Below are 19,954 nucleotides of genomic sequence, written 5' to 3'. Positions count from 1 at the left end.
AGCAAAAAGAATACTGTTTCTCTTTTAGTGTTTAGTATATTTCTAATGGTTGGTCTCTAAGATCTTTAAGCTTAATAATGTTAAACATTAAATACAAATCAGAGTTTTTTGTCTTTGGTTGTCTTTCTTCTTTTCTCATGAAAATAATTTTCCTTAATGCTACTTAAAAATTATTTGAAAACATAAATTTCACAGTTGGTAAGGTATATAAATAATAGTTCTGTTATTTAGATCACAGGATCTGTTCTCAAGCTATAATTCTTGTCCTTCTAAATGGCATTTCTTGTAAGGCTAAGTTAGTTCATTAATTTTCATAGGGAGCTGTCTGTGGAAATAGTCACATTAAGGGAAGAAAAGCCTAAAAGCTATTCCCCTCCCATTGTCAATCCAAATTTGAAAGGGTGATTTACTTCAAAGTGATTGCTTCAAATTCAGAAAACTTCACAAGAATGTTCTTGAGCAAGACATTCTCAATAACAGGTACTTAACTGAATTTCCTACACATTATAGAAAGCATTTTGTTAACTAAAGCTTTATCCATCGTCAATATGGTGAGGGGTATGATGGTTTAAAAAAAGTGTGAGTCTTTGAGATCAAGTATTTTCTTGTTTTAAATATTATATACGTCATTCATTTTAATAAAATCTGTACTAAACAAGTCAATAACACTGCTTAGTGTAGTAGACCTTGGATAAATTGTTTTGAAAATACTTTTAACTATTATATTTATCATAGAACCTAGAAAGCAAAATTATTATGAAGCACATGGGATTTTAATCCAATTATGTTAGTTTTCTTAATATCTAATCATACCAACTATTCAGATTTTTAAAAGTAAATATAGCAAAAATAATTTTTCAAACATTTTCCTGTAGGAGTTTACATCTGATTTAATTAATATAAATTTAAAATAATTATATTAAACTGATACTAATCATACCTCATGGTTGGTTTAACTTATGCGTTACATATTTCAAACATTCCTTGTCGTATATACGAAGATAATCTTTTTTGTCATTAGCGTGTATATAAAGTCTAAAGCTTGTTTTTAGCACCAACATTTTGTCTTCATTGCTGATTAATAGGACTTCAGATGAAGCACTTTTCAAATAACTCATTTATCTTTATAGCATGTTTGTAAGGAAGATGTGAGATATTATCTGCATTACAGCCAAGAAAGAGGCATTAATAATAGACTGACTTTGGTTTTTGTGTTTGTATTTTATTTTTTAATTGTTTTCTTTGGAAAAAAATTCAAGGTAATTTATACATAGAATAGTATAAATGAACCCATTTGTACTCTCACACATTGCCCCATTAGATATATTTTGAAGCAAATCCTAGAGACCATATAATTTTACTTGTAAATATTCCAGTTGTCACACTTAAGAAAATTTATGGTTTTATATATAAGTTGTCATATGTAGATATAATTATATGTAGTTAATATATCGTTAAAAATCCAGGCAGTCTTTAAGATCCCTAGTCTCAATTTTTGTAAGTTTTTGAGTTAGGATCCAAATAAGGGCCACATATTATGGTTGATTGATTAGGTCTTTTAAGTCTCTTTAGAAAAAGGAATGCTTACACATTGTCAGTGGGGGTGTAAATTAGTTCAGCCATTGTGAAAGACAGTGTGTTGGTTCCTCAAAGACCTAAAGACAGATACCATTCGACCCAGCAATCCCATTACTGGGTATATACCCAAAAGAATATAAATCTATTATAAAGACACATGCACGCATATTTTCATTGCAGCACCATTCACAGTAGCAAAGACATGGAATCAACCTAAATGCCCATCAGCGGTGGGCTGGATCAAGAAAATGTGGTACACATACACCATGGAATGCTTTGCAGCCATAAAAATGAACTAGATCATGTCCTTTGCAAGGACATAGATGGAGCTGGAGGCCATTATCCTTAGCAAACTAACAACAGGAACAGAAAACCAAATACCACATTTTCTCACTTATAAGTGAGAGCTAAATGATGAGAACACATGGACATATAGAGGGTAACAACACATTCTGAGGCCTATTGGAGAGTGTGGAGAGTGGGAAGAGGGAGATCAGGAAAAATAACTAATGGTTACTAGGCTTAATACCTGGGTGATTAAATAATCTTTACAGCAGACCTCCATGATACAAGTTTACCTATGTAACAAACCTGCACTTGTACCCCTGAACTTAAAAGTTTAATAATAATAATAATAATAATAGTGAATATGTTGACTTATGTTCACTCCCCCCTCAAACTCCCCCCTTCAAACACACACACACACACCATAGATAATTTATTTGCTGAAGAAACTGATCTTTTATCCTGCAGGGTTTTTCCATAGTCTGGATTTTTCTAGTTGCATCCCTGGGTTGCCATTTTTCTTTCCTTTTTCTTTTTTTTGAGACGGAGTTTCACTCATGTTGCCCAGGCTGGAGAGCAGTGGAGCAATCTCGGCTTATTGCAACCTCTGCCTCCCAAGTTCAAGTGATTCTCCTGCCTCAGCCTCCCGAGTAGCTGGGTTTACAGGCATGCACCACCACGCCCAGCTAATTTTGTATTTTTAGTAGAGATGGGATTTCACGTTGGTCAGGCTGGTCTTGAACTCCCGACCTCAAGTGATCCACCTGCCTCCACCTCCCAAAGTGCTGGGATTACTGGCATGAGCCACCACACCCCGCCTGCCTTTTTTCTTATATTTTTGGATCATATTCAGATTTGTTGGTTGGTTAGTAAGAATACATTTTAGGAAGGGTCATATACTTTCATCAAGAAGCATTATCATATATCTAGGTCTTCCACTCATCTTAACAACCACTGATGAGCATTGTTTAGATCCTTTATTTCATTAAGGATTACAAACTGGTAGTATTTATACATTCCTTATAGCTGGAATGCCTGTACTTCATCAGCTATTTGGTTACCCTGAAGTACAATTCTTATAGGGAAGACAGGATAAGTGCTTGGGTTTTTTTTGTTGTTTTTTTGTTTGTTTGTTTGCTTGTTTGTTTTTTCCCATTTATATGTCAGTTACCAAAACAATGAGATGGTTTCCTACCATGTTTCACAGGTGACCAATGAGTTAGTTTTTAAATATTGTTATGAATTTTTGGATTTAAATATGTGTCATGTGTCTGTCCATTGCCATTGCTATTCTAATCAATGTTCTAATCAAGGTCCAATGTTTGACTAGTAGAAGCCCCTTCGAGTTGACTCTTGAATCCTTTTGACATAACCCTAGGAATCTTAGATTTCTGATAGGACAGGATGTTCCAGAATCATCTTACACCTTTCCTGGCCCAGGCTGAGAGTCAGCCATTTCTTCAAAAAGCTCTGATTTTTTTAGTAAAGAGTATTTAGAGACCATAATCTGGGTGCATTTTTTATGGTCGTATAGTCAAAAGTAACATATATAATTTATAAATGTAGTCCTGATCTAGTAATTTTCCATGTATATAGAAATGAAGAAGAGGAAGTACAGTTTTAATTCAAAATAATAATTTTTAAAAACCTAAATGAAACTTTCCTGTGACTTTAGAGTTTATGTTTTATTACAAAATTGACTTCCCAGTTTATGTTTTTATTGATTTCACTTGGCATTCTCTAGGTAACACCACCATCTCATGGAGTGAAAAACTGCAGACTGACGAAAAGCAAACCCAGCTACAGAATAAAATTACACAGTGAATAATCTCAAATCTATTTACAAATCAAGAAAAGTTGACTATAAAACCCCCTAGATAATTGAAGTTTTGAGATTAGCAAAAACAATACAGGAAGCGCTGGGCTTAATAGACTACTTCTCACAGAACATGTTTCCTCATAAAGAATTGGATTGGAGATTATTTCTGGGATCTGGGTCTATCAATACAAAACTTTTTAATCATTATTTGAGTTGTTCTTTTCCTATTTCATTTGTTCTTTAAATATTTTTTAGCCATTTACTGAGTACTAGGCAATATTTTAGGTGGCAGAAATATGGGGGGAGGCAGGGAATTACCAAGTTCCTTGTTTTCATACCCTAAGAGGAGATACTTCACTTATATAAACACATAAGCCCATAAATAACAGTCCTAAAATTCACCTTAGTGTTTTCTAATCACTTCCTTTTTTGAGAATTGAAGACCTGAGAACTATTGTTGATATTTTCCCACAGTGAAAAAACAGCTTGCATGAACTTTCTGACTCTCTAAGAAACTTTACTTGCATTAATCACTTTTTCTTCGACATGCATTTTTTTGGTTAAGTTTTCCATTAATTTATTTTGGATGATAACATATAGAAGTTAATTCAAATTCTGCATTTCATTTGCACCTTTTAAAAACCTCTCAGGTTTTAAAAATGTAGTGATATTTATGGCTACCAGAATTAATGGAGTATACACAGTAGTATTTATATATTTTTGCATTATATTCTCTTAGAAGGATATAAATGATTGAGTTCATCAGATTTTCTATGTAGTGGTTTCATTTGAAATGATACCTTGGTAAAAATATCCAAATTCATCTATAAAAATCAAATTTCCCTTATTTAAAGATTGAATCCACTTTAATCCTTTATACAAAAAGTAGTCAGAAATGTTTATTAAAATGGAATTGGTGGAGGGAAGCACAATTTCAGTAACAAGAATACTTTTTATTTTATTTTATTTTGTAATACAATAGAGGGTTTTTCCCCTACTGTGATTTAACCTTCAATTAGTCTGATAAGAGTAGCATATCAAAGATTCTTCCTAGAGCTTAAGGCATTCTCTGCTTGTGATTATAAGCTTTATATTTACGGTGGATGATTAGGTGCATCTTTGAGCTCCAAGGATACCATTTAGGGCAAAATTTGTTACATAATAAAAATAATTACTTAAAAGAATTAATTCACAAAGTTTATTACCAAGACATAGAAGTGTAAAAAGACTCTATTATGAGAAAATTAAGATACTGGGCATAAGTCCCATTACAGTCCTCTAAAGACACTCACATTCCTAGATTTCTACTGTGACAGGATAGACTGTCTCTAAGATGGTTAATGATTGTTATATTTTGTGATACTCTAAAGGTTCAAAGTTATGTTGCTGCTTTATACAACAAACATTTTTCCCCTACGGTTTTTGAATAAGAATTTATTCCTTCAGAAGGGAATTCCTTGTGTAGTATATATGGTGTTCACCTGCCTGTATTTATCCATTTTTCAGGGAATGGATAGCTTTTCTTCCTAACCCTGCTACTTCTGTAATGACTACATAATATCCATATTGTATGTATATGTAGGTTTTGGTGTGTGACTGTATAGCCTCTCCTCACACTTTACTCAGTGAAGAATTTCTTTCTATTCTTAATCAGCTTTTATTACTACCAGCCAAAATATTCTTGTCACACATTACAGTAGGCTTAACCATGATTCTCTTGAACCACTATGTACAGTGCAGTAGCCACTATCCCGGAGTCACTGTTAGACACTTACAATGTGGCTGGTCCAGATCGAGATGTGCTGTAAGTGTAAAATACAAACTGGATTTTGAAGGCTTAGTATGAAAGCCTTCAACATATTTCAGATATGCTGAGTTACATGAAATACATCGTTAAATTAATTTCAGCAGTTTCTTTTTACTTATTGTGGTTTTTAGAAAATTTTCAATTACATATGTGGCTCACATTGTACTTATACTGGACAGCATTGCCCTGGAATAGTGTAAGTGAGTTGTTATCTAGGCATCAAATCTCTATCTTTGTGTAACAGATAGTTCTAGTACAGACTTTATCCCCCAATATTCCTTGGTCAAAGCTACATGTAGTTGCCAGCTTACCATGTGGCATGGCTGTGCCTGTGTGTGACTTGGGAATAGACTTCTCAGAATCTTCTAAGTATAGAATCAATAAGTGTCATCATAATAGCATTCTAGTATCACTCAGAGAAAAGGTTTAGACTATCAGCATGAATGAAACCATTGTCTTTGTGGTAGTGTTGTACTTAGCACTTTAAAAATAATTTAAACATTATAAAGATTATATTACTTTATGGATCTTTAGCTATGGACTTTGTAAATGAATGTTACATACAAAATAAATGTTAATGAGAAACACCTGTTTTGCTACAGTAAACACTAAGTTACGGTTTTACGGCTTTAACTGATAGCACTAGATATTATGCATGAATATTAGAATAAAATCATACTTTACTGATTCTTCTATTTTATTAATTTGAAATATGGTTAACATAATCCACATTATAGCTGTGACATGCTGTACTTGTTTTATTGGAAATTTTAAGATGTATGTAAAAGACAGTAAACTTCCACTTAAACTGAGATAGATCAAAACAGGGGTTGTGTTTTAATCTCATGTAATTTAGCATAAGTGCTATATATAGCATAATTTAAGACATTATTCAGCTTTTTTATATAAAGCATTCTTTTTTAAAAACCTAGATTGGAGTTTGAATATAAAAAATTCTCAAAATTACATGTTGTAAATTTCAAATGATCACCAATAAGATTATGGTTACATCAGGTATAAATATGGTAGCTAAGCAATAAAACATTTGTTTGATCATTACAGAAATTTTCTCATGCAAAACCCCAATTTTTTTCTTAATTTTTAGGAAACCAGAATCCGGGCAATGGATAAGGATGCCAAGAAAAGAATCCATAATTTCTCTGTCATCAATCCTGTTCCTGGACAAGCTATAACTGAGATTTTTGCAGCTGACAATAGAGAAGATCTTCAGAAGTGGATGGAAGCCTTCTGGCAGCATTTCTTTGATCTTAGTAAATAGATATTTGGATTTTTTTAGTTGTGTATTTATGTAGCCTAAAAGGATGTGCACAGCAATCTTAAAATTATAATCTTATAGTTTGTAGCAAAAATTTTTTTATGTTCTTGAAAAAATGGTAGTATATCATCAATGCACTGATGCTTCTTTCTCTCAATCTCTTTCCAGTGCCTGACTGACTATTGTATAGTATACGTTTGGATTCTAGCATCTCTACCTCCTACTTTTTGAAGCTCCCTTTGGTCACTAAAACAACCAGACCATATTCTCTCAAAATATTAGGATTTAACTGTTGAAAGCAATGTGTTTGATCCAAGGGATAAGAAGCCATTCGAGGAACAAAAAACTTTTCCAGGATAATGATGATCCTAAAATATTGAAACATTCAGGAGTCTCACTTTTGTAGCCTTCCCTTAACTCCAGATTTGTTATCATCTTCTTGGACATCATCCAGACAGGTTTCTTTTTAAACCACACACATACGATTTTCTCATCTCGATAATACAGTCCAATGACATGGACATAAAAACAATGGATGGTAATGTAATAGGGCTCTAGTGTGTAAAATATATGAGGTTCTAATATTTCTCAAGGAGGAATTTTATCAACAGGAAAATACTGAAATCGTAACAGTTCTTTGTGTTTACTGACAGTAAGTTCAATAGCATATTATCATTATATTGAAAATGTAGAATGTTGATAATGTCTGTTTCTGATCAAACAAAGCCTACTGATAGATACTACCAGTATTTTGTCTACTGAATGCTATTCCATAGAAAGTTGAGACATTTCCAAAAAAAGGAAATTATTTCTGCAACTCATAGAAATAATCCTAGGGACAGACATTTTAGGAATTCTGTTTTCTGGATCACTATGAGGAAGAGTTAATACCTGCAGCTCTCAAGTTAGAAATTGGGTAAGAGGCAAGAAAGGGATCTAAATTTATGGATTATTTCCCATATAACAGATTATTTCATTTATTTCTTATAACACTCCTGTGAGGTAGAAATTATTTCCCTTTGCTCTGAAGATGAGAAAACTTAGGCCTGAAGAGGTTTCTGGTTCACAGCATTGAACTAGAGGATTCCCTCCATGGCCTTCTTGGATTGTTTAGGACTTGTTTTCCTTAAGTATCATCCCTAGATACTCAATAAATGTTCAAATGTTCATTTCATGCTTATCAGCATGTACCACATTTATTTAGTTAAAATTTTCAGGCCAGGCACGGTGGCTCACGCCTGTAATCCCAGCACTCTGGGAGGCTGAGGCAGGCGGATCACCTGAAGTCAGGAGTTTGAGACCAGCCTGACCTACATGGTAAAACCCCATATCTACTAAAAACACAAAAATTAGCCAGGCGTGGTGGCACGTGCCTGTAGTCCCAGCTACTTGGGAGGCTGAGGCAGGAGAATTGCTTGAAGCCGGGAGGCGGAGGTTGCAGTGAGCCAAGATCTCGCCTGTACACTGCAACCTGGGCAACAGAGCAAGACTCTTGTCTTAAAAAAAAAAATTTTTTTTCAGCAGATCTCAGGTATATAACTTAAAAGACAAGAACTTCCTTGCTTTTGCTAATCATAGCTAAAACTTTAACCATTTTCCTAAATGTTCTTAGAGAATCTGTCTTATAAATGACTTATTTTTAGAAATGATTTTGATATTTTTATTTGTTTTACTTTTATTTTTTTGAGATGGAGTTTCGCTCTCGTTGCCCAGGCTGGAGTGCAATGGCGCAATCTTGGCTCACCGCAACCTCTGCCTCCCGGGTTCAAGTGATTCTCCTGCCTCAGTCTCCCGAGTAGCTGGGATTACAGGCATGTGCCACCACGCCCAGCTAATTTTGTATTTTTAGGACAGACGGGATTTCTCCATGTTGGTCAGGCTGTTCTCGAACTCCAGACCTCAGGTGATCCGCCCACCTCGGCCCCCCAAAGTGCTGGGATTACAGGTGTGAGCCACCGCACCCAGCTATTCTATAATTGTTATGTGCATAAAAACAGGAGAGGTAAATGAAGGTGATAATACCAGAATCTTGTAGTCTAGATATCAGCTACTATTAGATGATCATCTCATGCTTTCATTCTCTAGATTATGTGAAATAATTTATCATGCTAAAATGGGGATTTGAAGGAATAAGAACCTCATGACATTTTTCTACTGTCAACATAATAAGGAAGTGATGACAACTTGGTTCTCGGGTCTGGTTACTTTTTTGGTATTTAATGCTTTTTTGCATAAAAACTGCCAACCTATGTAATTTTTATAGTACAAATTCTATTACATTTATACTTCAAAATTCAGAATTCATTGTGTATGGATATATTAAGCCAAGATGGAGGTATTTATACCATACTAAAAATTTGACTTGTACTTTAAAATTTTAACTTTCCTAGTGACAGGTACAACCTCTTGTGATCCTGGTTGAAGTATGGTACGTAGAACAAAGTACAGGATAGATATTCAGGGCAGAATAAAGTAAGAGAAATTTAATATTGAGAGCAAATTTCAATTATTTGGCGCTATTTAAGAATAGAAAACCAGGAAAGTGAGATAATTAGAACTCAGGAGGAAACACTTATGGAGGTAGATCTGTTTAGCCTGGGGAAGAATAGCCTCGGGTGGATGTTGGTGGGCAAGGGGGATGTAATAACTATTTTTAATATTTGTGAGTTAACAAACATGTAAAAGAGGAGTGACACGTGTTCTGGATGGTCAATAGGAGTGGAGCAAAGAATGGTAGGTCAAAGATACAGAAAATTAAGGTAGATTTGGAATATTAAATTTTTTTAAAATATTTAACAATATAAATATTGAGTTACTTTAGGAGCTTAGCATAAAAAATTATTTTGACTGGGAACACCCTAACAGTAAATGGTATTTTAGGAAACATCTTCAATATATAAATTGTTATGTGAACAAAACATACCCATTTAATATTTCATATTGCGCCCTTGTTTTCATGTTAGCATACTGGCTATCAAGTATAGCTATGCATAGAGATTTATTTACTGGCAAAATAAATGTTTCAATTGTAAAGTCTTGACCCATGAACACATATGTACCTCTGACTTTAGCAACACGTGAAATAATGTGGCATTATATTCCAGTTTTCATTGTAACTCGTATTCTGCTACTAGTTTAACAATGAAATGCTTTCATTTATCAATATAGAGGAAATACTATATAATAATTTTTCTAAGAATGTGACAGAACTATGTGCCAGTTTAAAGTGTTTCGTTATTTTTCCATTAGATACGGGTTTTTTTTCTTGCCCCCAAGAAGAAAAAAACTGGCTCTTATATATTTATCTATAAAAGGAAGTGTGGGGAGGAATAAGTTATCAGATCTCAGATCCTACTAGATATACATTCTAGGGATCAACCTTTGAAGCCTTGTACTCGAGAATTTATTCCCTTTATCAGTTGCTATGTGGCTTATTTTGAAATTTTTATCCTATTCAGTGCTTAGCATCATAATAAAACATGCTGAAAGGCTTTTTGATGTTTCTTAACTAACAGTGGTGGATTTTTAATTTATGCATATATTATCATATTACTATGATAGTATATTCAACTACAAACAACAAAAAGGAGTAATTTTACTAAACATGAAGTGTCCTTAGTTTTTAAGTCATAGAAAATAATCAAGTTGGATATGAAATATGGATATACAACATAGGTGTATTACATTTACTTTTCTACTGGTATAAGATAGGCTATAAGAAGGTGAACCTCAGTAACTTACTCTTATAAAATTAATAGACAGATACGTAGGAACTAGCATAGTTGCTGTCCAGCATGCAGGTGCACAACAAGTATGAAAAGATTAAATTTTTAGACAGCACTCAGGAGAAATCTAAAAAATTTAAGATTAAAATAGTGTGAAACATAATTAAAATAAAAATTAATGTCCACACTTAAATTTTAACTTAATAGTTGATTTTATTTAAGAGTATTTTTTTCTTATTCCAAATGCCTTTATTTAATGTGTCCTTCCTAAAACAAATTAGACTCAGAATTTTATTGGGTGATATGACTTAATAGGTTTTTATATACCTTTTAAAACCTAAATGAAAATACAGTGTTTTTCTAGAGTTAAATGATTTTGAAAAGCATGATAATCATCTTAAAGGGACAGTTGTTAAATAAATATTTTTTATTTCTTAATCAAAATTTTCATGGTTAAAACCATTTTTGAGAACTTCACTCCTTTATGTTTTTTTCTATTTCCTTCTAGGTAACTATATTTCAGTTGATTGTTTAACCTTTCAACATCTTGAATACTTAATGTTTAATATTTAAAAGAAGAGAACCTGCACAAACTTTTGCAATAAATAGAAATTTTAAAGTAGTTATTAACCATTTAGTTAAATAGGATAGTATTTAATAGCCTAGAGATTTTAGCCTAATGTCTTTGCATAGAAGTATTTCTTTTTTTTTTTTTTTTTTCTTTTTTTGAGACAGAGTCTCCCTCTATTGCCCAGTCTGGAGTGCAGTGGTACAATCTCAGCTCATTGTAACCTCTGCCTCCCGAGTTCAAGCGATCCTCCTACCTCAGCCTCCCGAGTAGAGGGGACTACAGTCACCTGCCACCACACCCGGCTAGTTTTTGTATTTTTAGTAGAGAAGGGGTTTCCCCATGTTGGCCAGGCTGGTCTTGAACTCCGGACCTCAGGTGATCCGCCCACCTACGCCTTCCAACTTGCTGGGATTACAGGCGTGAGCCACCGTGCCTGGCGGAACTTTATTTTTTAAATAGATTACTTTTATGTTCAGGACTGGACTTCGAAATTATGGATAGTACTAGGTTTTTCTGCAAGCCTCCCTTAAGGCAGTGCTTTATTTATAAATTCACTGATTTTTATTCAAAGCAAAAATGTATTGCTATCTATTAAAAATGAAATATATATCTTCACATTTATGTTTTAAACTAGTCTACCTTTTTTCTGTCTGTCTTAGGCCAATGGAAGCATTGTTGTGAAGAACTTATGAAAATTGAGATTATGTCACCACGGAAACCACCTTTGTTCTTGACAAAAGAGGCAACCTCAGTCTACCATGATATGAGTAAGTGGAGTTTGTCTTTTCTAAGCTTCAAGATAACAAAAACAACATTGTCCATACTCAAGCAGCTTATTCTATTGACATTAAAATGCTAAAATTTTCAGGGCACAATCAAAATGAATGAAAAAAGACTATGATTATAGACTAAAGAACTCATGTTTAATAGATGAATTAATACAAAATAATGAATACACATTTTTTCATAGTCTGAATGCTTAAGATCAAACAAAAAATTTAAGGCTTAAAATGAGTAAAGGTGCACTGAAAATAAATATTAGCTGAGTAGCTGATGAAAATTCTGAAAATAAACACTTGCAGATTCTAAAATGTAATCATGTTCAGTAATTTTTTTCTGTATTTTATTAAATTTGTTTTCAAGTAGTGTTGATAAGTGCATATTAATGAATGGAAGCTTTCATCTCTAGCCGGAAAAAAAAAATTGGTTAAGTTTAATACTTTGGAAAATTTTAAATTTCTAGACTCACTAATATTCAATTTCCCACACCTTGAAGGGTGTTTTTTTTTGTGCCATTGCCTCAGTAAATAATGCTGTGAACAAGTGCAAGTCAGTCTAAATTCTGTTTAATTTGCCACCAATGTACCTGTACTTACATTCACTTTAAAATGTTAGGTTAAAAATGATACATTTGGGTTCACACATTTTAAAATACTAGTAATTCATTTAATAGACATTTATCTCTGTTCTTTTATTTTTCCCAAGGAAAGTTTCACCCACCACCCTTATTACCAAAGTGGTATGAGGGCTTCACTCTGTTTTCCTGGGTTTTTGGTTTTAAGCAATTTCCCTTTTAACAGAGACTTTGCTGGTCTACAGGAAAGAATACTCATCTAAATACAGTCATCCTAATATATATCTAGCTTTTGTAAAAAGGAAATCTCTTACCTAGCAGTCAGAATAAGGTTTTAAATCCAAGAAATGTTATCTCATACTTAATCTATAGAATTTTTTAGAAAACTCATATAACTCCACTTCTTTGAAAGCTGGATTTTGCTAATTTACATAGGAATATATTTATAAATGTGTATGTATTATGTACATTATATATATATATTATATATGTTTTATATACTATGTATTATGTGGATGTTTACATATATAATGTATGATTGGTGCAGTGCATGATCTTTTTAGTTCTGATGGTGTGGTTATTTTTACAAGTGAACGTTTTCCTTATAGTCTTTGATGACCATTATATATAGCATACTAGTTTGGAAAAGAATTTATTCAGATAAAGTGCATACTGCTTTTGAATTTGTTCATGTTTTTTTTCTTAAAATTATTATAGGCATTGATTCACCTATGAAACTTGAAAGTCTAACGGATATAATACAAAAAAAAATTGAAGAGACAAATGGGCAGTTCCTTACTGGTCAGCGTGAAGAATGCTTACCACCTCCTTGGGCCACACTTTTTGATGGTAACCATCAAATGGTCATCCAGAAAAAGGTACTGTCTCCTGCAAGTGAGCCATTACATGACGAAAAAGGGAAAAAGAGACAAGCTCCCCTTCCTCCTTCTGATAAACTTCCATTCAGCTTAAAATCACAGAGTAACACAGACCAACTGGTTAAGGACAACTGGGGAAAAACAAGTGTATCTCAGACATCGTCTTTGGATACCAAACTATCAACCCTAATGCATCACTTACCGAAACCAATGGCTGCTCCTCGAAAACTTCTCCCTGCCAGGAAGAATAGATTAAGTGATGGTGAGCACACAGACACTAAAACCAATTTTGAAGCCAAGCCAGTGCCAGCTCCAAGGCAGAAATCCATCAAAGACATCCTGGACCCTAGATCATGGCTGCAGGCACAAGTATAGAAAACTCTTAATGATAAAACATTTAACAAAATCTATAACTGTGAAGCTTAATTCAGAGGCATTATAGAATAAAGTGTAATTATATAGGTAAATATGATAGTGATTTATACCAATAATTAATAAGCTATTAGGTATAGAAAAACATTTTATAATGAAGAAATGGATTTCCCTTTTACTCCTGATTTGCAAAATGTAAGTGATTTCTCCAGCAGTGTGCAAGAGGCAGTTTCTAGACAATATCCTAATTGTTGGAAGGGTTAATTTATTCCTGAATTAGTACCAGGCAGTGAATAAGCCCTAGGCAGAATAAAGCATTAAAATTTCTTTTGGGGAGAGACTGTCTAGTAATTTAAAATGTGTTAAATATGAGCCATATTCTCATTGTGAGAATTTTAATACTAATGGAATGTTTCAAAGGTTTTATTCAAACCACAAATTATAGAATCCACCCAAGAAAATTCTCTTCTTAGCATTCTGGAATTCTCATCTAGTGGTTCACTGGCTCTCATCTATTGTTTAACTCACTAGTTTATAGGCCTGACCTTTTAAATTCCTGGGATAAATTTTGCAATATTAAATTCTTCATCTTTAAAGGGAATTTGTAATATGCTATTCAAACTTGTTTCCTTGATGAGCCCTGAAATACTGTTGACATTAACTTTCATTAATGAAGCATAACACTTATTAGTTTAGAGAAACGATAGATGAAATGCTCTTTACATTCAATTTTTCTGTGTGTGGTACTAATTTCCATTGTGACTTTGGAATTTAGGGAAGTGAGTAGCTGATCAACACCTTAAAATTCATTTAATACTTATTTAAAAAGATGAGAGATTCAAAAATATCACAAAAGTTGGCCATGGTAAATAATTTTCAGAATTCTTTTTTAAAATTTTAATTAGATTTCCTTTTCCTAGTAAGAGTTGATGTCTGCTAGCGGTATTTTTCATTAAATGTCATATTCTTACAACAATGACATTGGAATCATTTCCATAGGAGGTAATTTCCATAGCAACTAATCATAGTGACCCAAACAGGATTATAAAGTCAAGTGAGGAATAAATAGCATAAAAATACCTTAAAGGAACAAAAAATCCATTTTTTATAATAATGCTTTTTGTAAACAAGAGCAGAACAGTTTTAAAAATCTAATCAGAATTTCCAAATAAAACAGTTTCCATAAGGTGTCAGCAACAGCACTAAAAATCTCAAATCACACTGAACCCTAAATGTCATTGCAAGAAATAAAAATTTAAGAATTAAATTGCTGCCCTGTGTATAATCTCTTGAGATCTTTTTAAAGCTAGCAAGAACTCTATTTGGATCAGAACTACATTATTACAAAACAAAATGAACACTTGACCAAAAAACCACATTAATTTAAACGGAGCCTTTCATTATTTTCAGATAGCAGGGTCTTTTTCATTTATAGAGAATGATGTAACTGCCAGGACACTTTTGTGTTTGCCCAGGACTCCTAGTAAGAATTGAATCTTGAGGGAGTAATGATAACAAAAGGTTTCTTGTGACTGGTAACACCAGGACAGACACAGGTTTTCGTGAGAAGAAAATACTATATGCCTGCTTGATAGCATGTAGAGATCATCACATGTATGGAAACCTTAAAAAGTGGACTTATTTTTTCTAACTAGAAGGCTCTCAAAGCTTCTGTTATGACTGCCATTTCAATAAATGACATTAAAAATGTAAAGGATACTATTGTTTGAATTTTTTGGTTATTTTTTAAAACCTCATTGCTGTTTTTGACAGCATTTGTGACTGTCATTGCCACTAAATTATTGAGCTAGAAGATGCTGCAGGCAAAATTGTTTTGAAGCTGGCATCTAAGCATTCTTTTTTTTTTCCTAGTTGACACCTTCTTTTATTACAAATCAGTATTAAAACTTCCAGATTATATTCTTGCCATTTTTCCTCATGCGGATAACAGCAGGAAGGATTTAAGGTGTATAAGAAAAAGAAAGTGTTCATATAGAAATTATCTAGCAGTTGTGCCCTCAGAGCAGAACTTTGAAACAGGACTGAAGCCCTTTTTACCTAGGACCATTTAAAAGCCTGAGCAAGGACCACCACCCCCTCCCCACCAAATTATTCGGTCTCTTTCTGGGGGGCCCAGCTTACTGTATGTTACAAGTCTTTGAAATGGGTCTGGTGTCTTCAGCTCCTGAAATGCTAATTTAACCCTTACCTAAGGACTGTAGTTATAATACAAAGTTGGTTTCCTTCCTTCCTTCCTTCCTTCCTTCCTTCCTTCCTTCCTTCCTTCCTTCCTTCCTTCCTTCTTTCGTTCCCTCCCTCCTTCCCTCCCTCCTTCCTTCCTTCCTTTTTGTCTTTGTTTCTTTCTCTGGCCCCCTCTCCTCCCTCTCTGTCTCATCCCCTTTTCCCACTTTCCTTCTGTCTCTCCTTCCTCCCTTCCTTTACAGTTTAAAAAAAAAATCTAAAAATAGTTAAGCACTGTGTCAAAGAGTGTTTCAAAAGAAGTGTTTGTTTTCCCATTTCTTAAACCAGAAGTTTATGACAAATAAATACGCCATGTAATATGAAAGCTGCTTCAGCTTTTTATGAGCTTTCACATTCCTTGTTTGTCCTTTTAATTTGTTTCTTGATATATGAAGACTATAAACTTGAAACAAAGAGTTAGCTGTCAGCTCTTGATAATATAATTGGGGAAATAGAATAGATACTTTATGATATGATAATTCTGATGATCTAAAGATAATGTCTTAGACAATTACATTTCAAGCTCTGGGATATAAATTATGAAGTCAGCATTAAGATAGTATTATTTTTAATTGCTACTAAGTGGTAACTTTTGTATTTTAATATCTTGCAAGGGCAAAGAAGGCATTTTTAAAATTCTAAATGCACACCTCCTAAGGTAAATAGTCTTTCAAAAATATCAGGCATGCCAACTCTTGCTGAGTTTTGTTAAATCCTCCTTAGCTGTCTGCAATGCCCCCTGACTTCTTTTAAATGGATGTGAATTTATGTGGAAAACTAAATCCATTTATTATAAATGCCTTATCTTTACCCTTTGGGATCTTACTAAATGCATTTTACCTGCTACTATTTATTAAAAATGGAAGCTGTCTTGAATTAGAGACACCTCACGTAAGGTAGGTTAAGCAGTCAAGTATTTCTTTAGGCTTATGTTCAGCACCTCAGCCACCTACTGAGAAGTTAATTAATTCAGTCCAAAATGAAATTATAGGGCAGTTTGGTGCAATTTATGTTAAATGCCATTTGAATGTAATCACCTGTGTTACCACGAATGAGGTACAACTATACTACATGGACAGAATGCTGCATTGCACCATGAGCAAGAACTGCTCTGCAAGAAAAATATCTGTCCCTGTAGTCTGAATTTATCATAACTCATTTTCTTGTTAAAGAGTGAATTACTGAATAGTAATTAAACTTTAATTAACTGATGACCATTTATATTCTAGTAGCTATCTTCACTATTAGTCTTAAATTATAACTTTACATTGTCATTTTCCCCTTGCATTTCAAAGGCATCACTATTTTTAAGTGTTTACATATGTTTACATGTTTGTGTGTAACTGCTTCATTGCTGTTAATAGTCAAATGAAATCTGCTTATTCTGGATCATAGATGTTCGTAGTTAACTCTGGGAAAGATGTTACCTTTGGGTTTTTAAAAGACAAGTCATTTGAAAATATATTAGGGTGTGTTATTTTCCAACATGCTTGTGTAATTGGCTTTGTTTATAATTTTTATTTTTTAATATGGGTCAAACTTCTGGATTAAAAAGTATATCATGGACATACATTTTTTAAAGTACCAAAGGTATTTGGTAAGCAAGCCCAAGTCATGTAACTGAAACTTCTATGCATTAAAAGAACTGATTCGTGAAGACGTTTTCTAACTTTTTCTCTTTAAGTGCTCCTCTAGACTAGACTGATAGAAGTAGACAGTGTGGTGGAATCAGTTTAATCAGAAAAAGACATACCAAGTAGCTGGTGCTAATTATTATAAGACTAACATTCTGATAGCCATGGTATAATTAACATTATTAAAATGTTTACATATAATCCTTCTTAAAGTATACTGTTTTGAAAATCCATTGACATAACCTTACTTTTAGTTTAGTGATCCAGAATTTCCCCAGAGCTTAAGCCACTGCAGTAAATTAGGTACCTAGGATATTCAGTCGCTGCTAGCCACAAGGAGTCTCCTTGTTTTAATGTACCTCCCTCGGTACTTTATTCCCGCAGAGCGCCTCAGAGTGGGGGAGACAAATGAGCAATCCTGGCTCAGCTGGATTATTTCAGCATTTTATTTCTAAATCTGTAGTGTCATCAGAAATATTTAACATTAAAAAAAAACTTGAGGGAGAGAGGCCTACTAATCAATGTGCTTAGAGAAACAAACCACCTTTACATTCAATTAACAACAAAAAAAGCTAGTTACAGAAATTTTAACAAACATTTTTCTTTATCTGAATATGGGAGAAAATACTAATCCTGACACATTTGATAATTAGGAAAGATCATTCCAGATCTTATGGAAAATTGTGTTTTAAATTGCAGCAGTTTGCTTTTGAGACATATGGTAATCTCTTAATGTAACTACTAAAGGAGAGGTAGATTGAAAAGATCTTGTATATACATAATTATGTCAGATGTTTCAAGATATCAAAATAAATTGTTTTGTTGAAAATGAATACTTTTTGGTGTCTTGTTTAAAAATATTTTTATATTTTGTTTACTCAAAATTATGAATGGATGTATTTTTGTTGAACCTAACCATTTTAAGAAACATATTTAACTGAATTAGTTGTAGCAATTTTATAATTTTATATTAACAGGGAGAATAATAGAGGAATTATTCACTTACCTCAAATATTAAAATGTGTGTTTTATGTATATAAAATATAAAACTATAGATATACATACATACTCATATACATACTGTGTTAGATTCTTCAGGTATTTTCAGTTAGTTTTAAAAAATTCTTTTAAAATGTGCTTCCAATGGAGCAGAATAAAAAGTTCAGATCCCCTTCTGTAGTTTACAGAAACCATTACAACCCAGCTCCAACCTGCCATGCCCTACTAGGTACTTCATGCTCAGTTCCTGTGCTTGTAGGACTAGCCGTTGGCTAGGGGTCACTCTTAGCTCCTAGAAACTATGCTCCGGCCCTTTCAAGTAGCCCCTTCAGTCTTAAAAGTCAGCAAGAGTGCATCAAGCCTGCCTCATGCTTCAAATCTCTGGCTATTTCAGCTGCTCCCAATTGAAGAAAGTGCTTTGCTTTTAAAGGGCTCGTATGATTAGATGAGGAATGCCCACCAGGATAATTTCCCTTTTGAGTAATTCCAGGTCAACTGATTCGGAAATCCCTTTTGCATGCAATATAATCATGGATGTGATATCTCATCGTCTTCATGGGTAAAGAGCCATTGAATGAGAGCCACTGGAGTGCTATTTTAGAAGTCTACCCACCACACCCTATTAGATTTTTCAAGGGCAGGAAGCATGTTTTATTGACATTTAAACCTGTCATAGTATACTGTAATGAGAGTGAGTACAGATTATTGGGTAATATGTGTAAGATACTATACTGTGTTAAATATTTTATATAAATTAATCATTACCATATTCTCTCAGTAGCCCCACTTAACACACATACAAGAGTGGTGAAGACTTGCTCTGGGTCATATACTGAATGGTAGTTGACTACGGACTCTGGAGTTAGACTTGGGTTAAATTCTAGCTCTGTCATGACTTAGCTATATGATTTGGGGCTTTTTTTTTTTTTTTAACCTCATTTGGGTTTTTTATTTTAATGTTTAAGATAAAAATCCTTCTAAGATAGTTGTGTTTATTAAATAAAATGCATGTAACACATAGTCCAGGACCTAATACTTAAGTTCCTGCCTTGTTTCTATAGGTTGACATATAGCATGTAACATGTATATGAAGAGGGAAAAGGATACAGCTGATAGAGACCCAACACACACACAGTAACTTAGTCACTTACAACCCCTCTCCTATTTTCATTTCTTGCTTGATGTGAACATGTTAGCTTCACAGTGCATAAAAGTTTAGGAAATTGAACTCTATATTTGGCACTATTGGGGCTTATAAATTAAAAGCCTATTCTTAAGCTCACGTGAATTCCAGTGAGTAGAACCAATCATTAGAGATTATGGAGATGAAGCATGGTTTGACCTGCCTCCCATATATCTAACATAAATCTATCTGGATACAAGCAATCTCTACCTGCCACTGGGAAACTTAGGTT

The 19,954-nt window shown here is 33.5% G+C and overlaps 1 protein-coding gene across 1 annotated transcript in view; it reads left to right on the top strand.

The window, feature by feature from the left end:
* RTKN2 (rhotekin 2) overlaps window positions 1-18,373 on the top strand; it is an 83,767-nt gene extending 65,394 nt beyond the window's left edge. The window contains exons 10-12 of the mRNA XM_003258230.4: window positions 6,595-6,760; window positions 11,721-11,828; window positions 13,133-18,373. Of these exons, the coding sequence (XP_003258278.2) occupies window positions 6,595-6,760; window positions 11,721-11,828; window positions 13,133-13,668 (810 nt within the window). The 3' untranslated portion in view covers window positions 13,669-18,373. The remainder of the gene's footprint in view (window positions 1-6,594; window positions 6,761-11,720; window positions 11,829-13,132) is intronic.
* The last annotated feature ends 1,581 nt before the right edge of the window (window positions 18,374-19,954 follow it).

Source organism: Nomascus leucogenys, chromosome 18, assembly GCF_006542625.1.
Source record: "Nomascus leucogenys isolate Asia chromosome 18, Asia_NLE_v1, whole genome shotgun sequence".
Classification (NCBI taxonomy): Eukaryota; Metazoa; Chordata; class Mammalia; order Primates; family Hylobatidae; genus Nomascus; species Nomascus leucogenys.
The sequence above is the reverse complement of the archived record's forward strand: the minus strand, read 5'-3'. Positions and strand labels throughout refer to the sequence as shown.